Raw genomic sequence first — 9058 nt, 5'->3', positions numbered from 1 at the left:
TCAACCGAAAAGAAACCCAAATGCCCACCCCGATCTACGGGCCATATATATATGTCGCTGCGCCAAAGACCGCTTCGCGTCAGCCCACCATGCCAAGGATATCTCGAGAAGCCCATCGCACAATGCAATGAAAAATGCATACGCGCCCATGTTAGAGGATCTTTCGGATTGTAGGGCTGGTTAGCTGGGCCAGGCCGTATCCACTCCAATAGACAAAGCAGAAGACCACAACCCGATGCTTTCCTGCAGTTGAACGAAGCTCCACACAAGAAATGAATCGTATGAGGCCATCGGCAATCGGCATATCCTGATCCCTGGCGGCGAACGGGTGAAGCACGCTGCGCTGTCTGCGCAGATGCCCATCATTCAGCCTATGCCTGGTAGGCAGGTACGTACCTTCGGCCCATCACCTAGAAGCCGACGAGTAGGAAGATCGGCCACGTATGTTGATTCTCCCTGCAGTAATGCAGACGTTGCCACGATCCATGGTCAATCCCCTCGGATTGTATCGACCAAAACCCCATGCCCGGGAGCCTCGCACTCACCCGGACGGTGATGGGTCACCCGAACTCTGGCAAAATCCTCAATTTTCTCCGTGACATTTTTTTTCCTGGAATAATTTCTCCGTGACATGTGCTCTTGTTTCTTCTGGTCGTAGCAACCGGTTGGTACCAATCATGAACCTTTGCCCGAGTTACACCATTAATGGGGTGAATTCTGCTGAACCGCCCTGGTACCACCATTGATGGAGTAGTGCGTAGGCAACAGTCGCAGGAGCACGTCAGTTGCCATAAATTGGCCTCCCGGGACGAGACTTTTTCTTCTCCTTGCCGCTTGGCGCTTGCAGTTGCACTACACCGGAGTGAGGCAGTGAGATTGGTGGAGGAGAGTGCGGCGAGGAGGATGGGAACGGTAGCGCCTAGCGTCGATGAGGCTGCAGGGGGCGGGCAGCCGCTTGGGCTCGGCGAGGCTGTGAGCGAGACGGTGGGCGAGCTGAGGGCGGCGTACGAGAGCGGCAGGACCCGGAGCCTGGAGTGGAGGCAGTCCCAGCTCAGGGGGCTCCTCCGTCTCTTGGCGGAGGAGGAGACGGCGGCGTTCCGAGCGCTCCGCCAGGACCTCGGCAAGCACCACGCCGAGGCCTATAGAGACGAGGTTTAGTAGGCAATGAAATGTGCATTTAGCATTTCCTGTGCAGAATATCAACTGATCGATCTGTCGATTTCGTTTTTAATAACTTGTATATATGCGAACGGTTCTGTGGCTTTAGATCGGCGTGCTCGTCAAGTCCGCGAACGCTGCTCTGCGGGAGGTCGGCAAATGGATGGCGCCGGAGAAGGCAAGCTTGATCTGACCACGCTTGTGTGCACTGTTCGACAGTTTCCACGAATGGTTTGGTGCTCCAGGTTCTAAGTTACTGACGCCTCGCTCTCCGGCCTTGTGCTGTACGAATGGCGGGGTTTGGTTGCAGGTGTGGGTGCCGCTAATTGCTTTCCCGGCGAGGGCGCAACTGGAGCCGCAGCCGCTCGGGGTCGTGCTCGTCTTCTCCTGCTGGAACGTCCCCTTGGGTAAGCGACCACCATCAATCTCTGTCTGCGATTTTTACCTTCGTTTGCGTTCTTCGTGCAAGAGCATTTGCATTATTGCATAGTAGAGTGGCTGCCCATGTGAAGCATTGTCAGAAAAACTGTGCTACAGACGCGCATTGATGAACTGGTCCATTAATTGTTCACCTATGCTTCGTCGGGACAAACCTAGCTAGCTGCCACGCAGTGCTGCTAGCTGGTTTCCGTTTCTTACGTGAAATCTGCAAGACTAAAATTAGGCAATTAGCATAGCAATATACGGAGTAGAGATGGCGATATGGGCCGTCCGGCTGGGCTCATGCCTAATTCCGTCGGCCAGCACGTCCTAATCAGCGCACCAGGCCGTGCTGCGCTGCCTACAGGCTGCACCGAGCGCTCAGGCACACCCCAAAAACACTCGGACCATGTCGGATCGGTCCGAAGACACAACAGCTTATTGTGCTTATTCATTAAATAAGTCTATATTTCCTTGGTCACCTCTTTAGCTATGTGAACAAGTCTGTTTCTCATCCCTCTTCTTTGGGTCATGTGGCTAGAATAAATCTATTTTAAATACCTCTCTTTTTGGCTAAGCCTTATATAACTAAATTAAATCTATTCTAAATCATTTAATATTTTTATCCCTATTAATTAAACCAGACCGGCCCAGTGTGCCGAGAGTGCAGCCCAGGCACAGCCTAGCACTCCGGTCGTGTCAACACGTGCTTGGGCCGGGCCATCGTGCGGGCCTTATGGCCAACTATAATACATAGTGTTATATCATATTAATATTTTATGCGGTTGCTTCGAAAAGATTAAATCTAAAATTATATAGTTAAATATAAATTATACTACACTACTACCGCCAGGGGCGGATCCAAAAACCAAAAATTGGAGGGCTGAACTGCCTGAACATACTACTAAGCACCTCCTACCTCTTATTCATGGCAATTTTTTTCAAGGGGGGCTCCATGGGTCTGGAGAGGATAGGGGGGTATGAAGCCCCCCTGCACCCACATTAAATCCGCCACTAACTACCGCTACAAGTAAAACGTACCGTAGCATTGCCCCTTACTTAAGAGCCTCACTTTCCAAAGCAACAAATGGTGAGGCGCTTAAACTTTTACGGCCTATCCCCACCAAAAAATACCGTTAAGCCTCGTCGTTTCTGCTAATTCATCGGAATATTACAATGGATATTATTTGTACCACAATTCTAAAAATATGTTTGTACTTTCTTCTACTAAACTATAATTGTCCATAATATAGGTGTTATCTCTTTCAATCATCCTATTCTTCACCAGCTCCTTAAACCCCTCAACCAGCAGCCAAGTTGACTCAAACATAAAATTTTTATTTCTAATTTCTACAAAACAATCACAATCTAGGACCATGGGTGAGTGGTCTGAACCAACTCTAGCTAGAGATCTAAGAGAAGTTAGAGGCCAGCAACTATCCCAATCGGAGTTCGTCAAGACTCTATCCAAAACAACTCTATCTGGGTATTCATGCTTATTAGACCAAATATATTTGCAACCATGTCTGTAAATCTCTCTCAAGTCACAATTGCCAAGGAAATCATTGAACTTACCCATCTCTCTTATCAACATTATCATTAGATTTTTCCTCTTTAAAACAATACATGTTAACCACCCCCACCCCAACCCCCACCTCGCGCAAAATATCAGTGCAGATGTTTTTCGAGGGTCGTGGTACAAAGTCTAGAATTTTGCGCGTGAATGATACATGTAAAAGATTTTTTTAAATGAAGTATTAATAAAATTATGGGTGTTACAAACTTTAAGCATGCCTTGTAATTTTGCATATTTGGATAAAAAATTTAAATAAGACAAAACAGTCAAATAAAAAATGGAGGGAGTACAATGTAAACATGGGCAAGCATATTTGGATACAAATTTTAAATAAGACAAATGGTCAACAAACGGAGGGAGTATGATGTAAACATGGCAATATACGCATCCCTAATGAATGGTTCAAAATAAATTGCGAGTATTGTGAAAATTGCAATTTATGTTTGATGCACTAGCTAGTTTGACGTTTTATAGTTCGAGTTTCCTTTTTTCGTGGTGGCAATATGATTGGCACTTGGGTTTTTTTGGAAATAAATTCAAAGATATTCACTCCGTCTTAAAATATAAGTATTTATAGGATTCAAATTTTGTACAATAATATAAAGTATTTCTGCACTGATTTCATAATTTAATCATTTCAATGATTACAAAACAAATCGTGTGCTTGAAAAGAGAATCTAATAAATTTAAAATTTAAAATTAACCACACAAGCGCTCCAAACCTGGTAAACCATACGGGCAGCAGCCGGCAGCTCCTATGAACTACTCATCTAATGCATAGTAGCTGCCGTTAGGCTGTTCTTGTATATTTTCATTTTTGCAAAAATAGTATATTAGCATGTGTTTTTAGGAGCTGAGCTTAAGTGATGGAGGGTTCCCAGACACCCGGCGTAGAAATTTTTTAAGTTAGAGTTTACATATTTTACCATATATGCACCTCTCTTAGTTTAAGCTATCACCCGTACCACTGTGAATACATAGAGTGGCACCCTGAATGTTTTGTTATGGCTCCGCCCGGTTTCCCGTTACGTTTATGCCTCAGCAAAAACCAAGCGGCGTACAGTACATCCGTTGCGGCGGTCTGCGCTCGTGCCTGTGACTCTGGCTGACACAATGCACAAGGATGTGCCCCACGAGGGTTCTGCATGCCGAAATCGCCTGCCTATCGAGCAGTGAGTCAGTGACTTTGCGTGCTCTATGCATGCAGGACTCTCTCTGGAGCCGCTTGTTGGGGCGGTGGCGGCCGGCAATGCGGTCGCGCTGAAGCCGTCGGAGCTGGCGCCGGCCACCGCTAAGTTCCTCGGCGACAACATCGGCAAGTACATGGACGCCACGGCCGTGAAGGTCATCCAGGGCGGGCCGGAGGTGGGCGAGCAGCTCATGGAGCACAGATGGGACAAGGTCCTTTTCACTGGTAATTAACAAGCCCCCCACCATGCGTATTACTATCATGGAGCACTGCCGTAGTGTGGTCGCAGCGTTTCCGGTCCCGTTTTGTCCCTTCCGAAACGCCAATGATGTGTGTGGCCCGTGTGGGGTTTCTTCGTTACGTGCAGGGAGCCCGCGCATCGCGCGCGTCGTGATGGCCGCGGCCGCGAAGCACCTGACGCCCGTGGCGCTGGAGCTCGGCGGGAAGTGCCCCTGCATCTTCGACACGATGGGTGGCAGCGCGCGGGACCTGCAGACCGCGGTGAACCGCGTCGTCGGCGGCAAGTGGTCGTCCTGCGCCGGCCAGGCCTGCCTAGCCATCGACTACGTCCTCGTCGAGGAGCGCTTCGTGCCCGTCCTGGTGCGTTTCGCCTCACCTCACCTCACGTCTCCTCTGATGTACTCTGTCGCATTGTGTGCCTGACGTGTGCCTCGCGACGTGCACGCGCGTGTTCGTCCTCATCCGAAGATCAAGGCGCTCAAGTCGACGCTGAAGAAGTTCTTCGCTGACTCGGATCACATGGCGCGGATCGTCAACGCGAGGCACTTCCAGCGGCTGAGCGGCCTTCTCAAGGACAAATCGGTGGCGGCGTCCGTCCTCCATGGCGGCACATTGGACGCCAAGAACCTGTAAATTCTGAACAAAACTGCGTGCCATTAACTAGTCTCTGTCGTTTCGTCCCACAACCCAAGGTGATCTGCCTCGCGAAAATTTTCAGGTGCATCGAGCCCACGATTCTGCTGAATCCCCCACTCGACTCGGCGATCATGACCGAGGAGATCTTCGGCCCTCTGCTGCCCATCATCACGGTAACTTAATGATGAGTTCACAACACCAGACTGTATTAAGTGAAGTGCTATCGGACAGATCGATCAAATGAAATTATTACTTCTGGTCACAGGTCAAGAAAATAGAAGACAGCATCGCCTTCGTGAGAGCGCGGCCAAGGCCACTTGCCGTCTACGCGTTCACCAAAAACGCCGCTCTGAGGCGCCGCATCGTCGAGGAGACGTCGTCCGGGAGCGTCACGTTCAACGACGCAGTTGTACAAGTACGCACAGACACCTCACTCAAACAAGGCCTTGTTCGGATGGGCTTCAACATCGGCCCATCAATGTGTACGGGGCCGGAATTGCAAGTTATTTATCCAATGCTGCAGCATCGTTTGACGGATTGAGTTTTCTTTTCTGATGATCTCCTTTGCAGTACGGGATTGATTCGCTGCCGTTCGGTGGCGTCGGCGAGAGCGGATTCGGGCAGTATCACGGCAAGTACTCCTTCGAGATGTTCAGCCACAAGAAGGCGGTTCTGACGAGAGGCTACCTCATCGAGCTGACGGCCAGGTACCCGCCGTGGGATGACAGCAAGATCTCCATGATGCGACAGCTCTACCGTTACAATTACGTCGGATTCGTCTTAACCTTCCTTGGTCTAAAGAAGTGAGGATTTGGAGGGAGGAATTTGCGATGGCTTTGTGGAATCTTATTGAATGGATTTAGCCCAAGAGACTACTGATGAGTGAATAAATTAATAGACATATATCGCTTAGTGAGTAATAAGAATCGGATTTACACTTGCTAGCATACCGTGGTGTGGTGAAAAGGTGCTACCTGTAATGTATGTTTCGTCGAGAAGCCACCTTTATGAGTAGTAAGGTGAATGTAAGGTGCAATTTCAGTAAGAATTCCCTGATGTAGGATTTGGGGTGAACTCAGGCTCAGGCATTCAGCGAATTTTTAGGGAAGTTACCAAGGTAACCTACTCATATATTTTACACCTGTTCTAACACTATTCGACGGTAAGTTTTCTGCTCGCTTGCTGATTAGCGCATGAGTGTGTGCTCTGCATTGTACTACTCGCAACATCCAGGGGGCATATGATCTGCTTATATTTGCAAGATTGCATCTGTATATCCCTCTTTCCTACTTAAACAACAATGTGGCTTGCTCCCCGTACCATGGGGAAAATGATCTTTTAAACGACAAGGAAAATAGAAAGCGAAAGCAAGCAAGAGCCGATGATCAGCAGCCGCTGCACCACCGTGGAACGCGAGCTCGGGCCTGCGTTGGGCAGCGAGGGATACTGATCCGGCGGCGGCATGACGCACTCGTGCCCGTCGAAGTACACCCTCCTGGGGAACGCCCATCCACCAGAGAAGGTGAAGTCGCTCTTGTCCTTCCTCGTTATCATCTTCGTCTGCACGTTACCGTCCTGCAGCAGCATCTCGTTGTAGTACTGGATCCCCCAGAACATCGCCGTGTCGTCTGTGAAATCCAGCAGCAACTCCGTTGTGCTTCCATTTCAATGGAGATCATGCTAAGTGGGTGCCATACTGGATGAGAGACTTGTAGTTAAAGCTGAACAGCTGCACCACCAGGTTCTACTCGCTTTTGTTCTTGACCAGGTTCTAATTGGTGATCGTCACCTTCAGCCTCCAGTACTCCCGGTAACCGATCTTCACGTGCCAGTGCACCCGGACTGGGCACATGTGGTTGGTGCACCGGACGAACGGCGCGACCGCCTCACCGTCGCCGCCCGACAGCTCCGGCTTATCGCTCTCTCTGGAAAGAAAAACCCACCGAAAATGCACAAGAATGAGTGGGGTAGCACAGGGTTTAGGCGGCATGAGAGACGGTCTGGAGGTTTTTCCGGATGCACTGCGGCACCGTGGGGGACCGTGGGCAGCCGCAGCTGCAATGCGCACACGGCACGATCGTTCTGTTGTAGAGCAACGAGAGGGAGACGCAGCACGTCGGCGACGAGGCCTCCCTGAACTGCGACTATGTGTAGGTGACCTGCCATGTCACTGCACGGCGACCGCGGCAAGAATCGCTCAGAACCCCCGCTGCTCAACACACGCGATCCAGAAAGAAAGGGGAAAGCCTTACGCAGAGCCTGGACGTGCCGGTGCTTGTCGATCCTTGATCTGGTCGCGTCCATCTTGGTGGCATTGCTGCAGGAGTACCCCGGCACGCCTATGCCAAAACGTGACGGCAGAGCGGGCCCCTTAGTTTTATCACCCCCGCAAACTCCAACTTAGGCCATACATAGTGCACGTCCTTTCGTCGCGTGGTATCAGATAAAAAACATTACCACGTAGGATAAAGCTACACATATAATACATCTTCCACAGTGCACAATGCCTCGTGTAGGTCCCACCACAACTTTTCTCTCTCTTTTTTTACTCATTGTCCTCTCTCTCCTTTATCTCCCGATCTCTCCCCTCTCCACTCTCTCGATCTCTCCTCTCTCTAGGCTGTCTCCGGCAGCCAGTGGCCGGCGCGGTGGCGCCTCCCCTTAGCGAGCGGCGCATCGGCGCGGGTGCCTCCCCTCAGCGAGCGGCACGTCCCCTCTTTGCTCTTTGACAAAAGTTGCAATCTCTGACGAGGCAAGCGTGCCCTACAGAGGCGACTAGGAACTCTGCAAGGGCATGACTTGAGCCTAGCTTGAGGGAATCTCTGACGAATCCACACGCCACCTCACCACATTGTGTATGTCCTTAGTTGAGCTTCACGACGTAGGTGGCCACGTAGTAGAGGCATAGGAAATGAAGATGTTAGTGGACAACGTTGGAGGCAGTGAACTTGTGTGTTGGAGAAAAGGTGTACATACACCAACAAGAAGAAATAGGAGAGAAATGGAAATGTGGGGTGTCCAAATGGCATGCAGGTCAGCGGGTTTCAGTTTTTGCCATGGAAGTGGCTCATCTGCACGAGTGAACCTAAGATAACTTGACACGTCAACTAACCTAGGATTATAAGATAAGGGATGCATTCATCTGGTTTAGGGGTTTAAAGACTTCTTTTAAACTCGACGCAAATGAGGGACCTAAAGTGGACATTTTTCTTCACCCTTTAGGTTTCCTATTCAGGACTATCTTATAAATACATTGTTTGACATGTATCATCTTTAAAATACACACTTTTTTTTGGCAAACCCACATTGTGCCAAGATTCATGTAGTTACTCCGCTGCTCTAGATCATCTTCATCTCCTTATAATATGTCACATTACTTTCTCCATTGACGGCTAGCCCTCAAAAGCCACCACCTCCCCACCTAGCATGTTGCTCTAGTATTGTCTTATTCGATTAGCTTACTCCCTCACTCTTCTCTTATTCATCTTTCCTCTGAGCAGTGGCAAGGTGCTCTCTCTCCCTTCTCTTCTTTCACATATCCAACAGAGCTAAATACCACTGCCACCATAGCCTCAGAACACTCCAACAATAAGCTTCTTTACCACCATTGTCGCCTTGTCGCACTAACACAAGCACCAATCACCTCTCTAGGCCAACACCGCTACAACCATACATCTCGCTTGGAGAACACTTCTCACTCCCCCCTTCACTTCCCTACCCCAACGCTAAAACCATAACCTCAACCCGACATTCCTAATTCCAACCCTAAAATATTGTGCTTATAGAAAATGTGAAACGTTGATTTGAACTCGTCGGGAAAGTGCATCCAGCCCTACACC

The 9058-nt window shown here is 49.6% G+C and overlaps 1 protein-coding gene and 1 pseudogene across 1 annotated transcript; one reads left to right on the top strand and one right to left on the bottom strand.

The window, feature by feature from the left end:
- The first annotated feature begins 643 nt into the window (after positions 1–643).
- Positions 644–6260, top strand: LOC102706376 (aldehyde dehydrogenase family 3 member F1-like). The gene is made up of 9 exons (XM_006652529.1): positions 644–1152; positions 1268–1336; positions 1469–1565; positions 4362–4568; positions 4711–4943; positions 5052–5212; positions 5302–5392; positions 5485–5634; positions 5790–6260. The coding sequence occupies exons 1-9, from the start codon at positions 904–906 to the stop codon at positions 6024–6026; spliced, it is 1494 nt and encodes a 497-aa protein (XP_006652592.1). The 5' UTR covers positions 644–903; the 3' UTR covers positions 6027–6260.
- Positions 6261–6557: 297 nt separating this feature from the next.
- Positions 6558–8605, bottom strand: LOC121054201 (annotated as a pseudogene).
- Positions 8606–9058: the final 453 nt, after the last annotated feature.

Source organism: Oryza brachyantha, chromosome 4 (genome assembly GCF_000231095.2).
Source record: "Oryza brachyantha chromosome 4, ObraRS2, whole genome shotgun sequence".
In the NCBI taxonomy this organism is placed as follows: Eukaryota; Viridiplantae; Streptophyta; class Magnoliopsida; order Poales; family Poaceae; genus Oryza; species Oryza brachyantha.
Note: the sequence above shows the minus strand (reverse complement) of the source record. Positions and strands in the feature narration are given on the sequence as shown.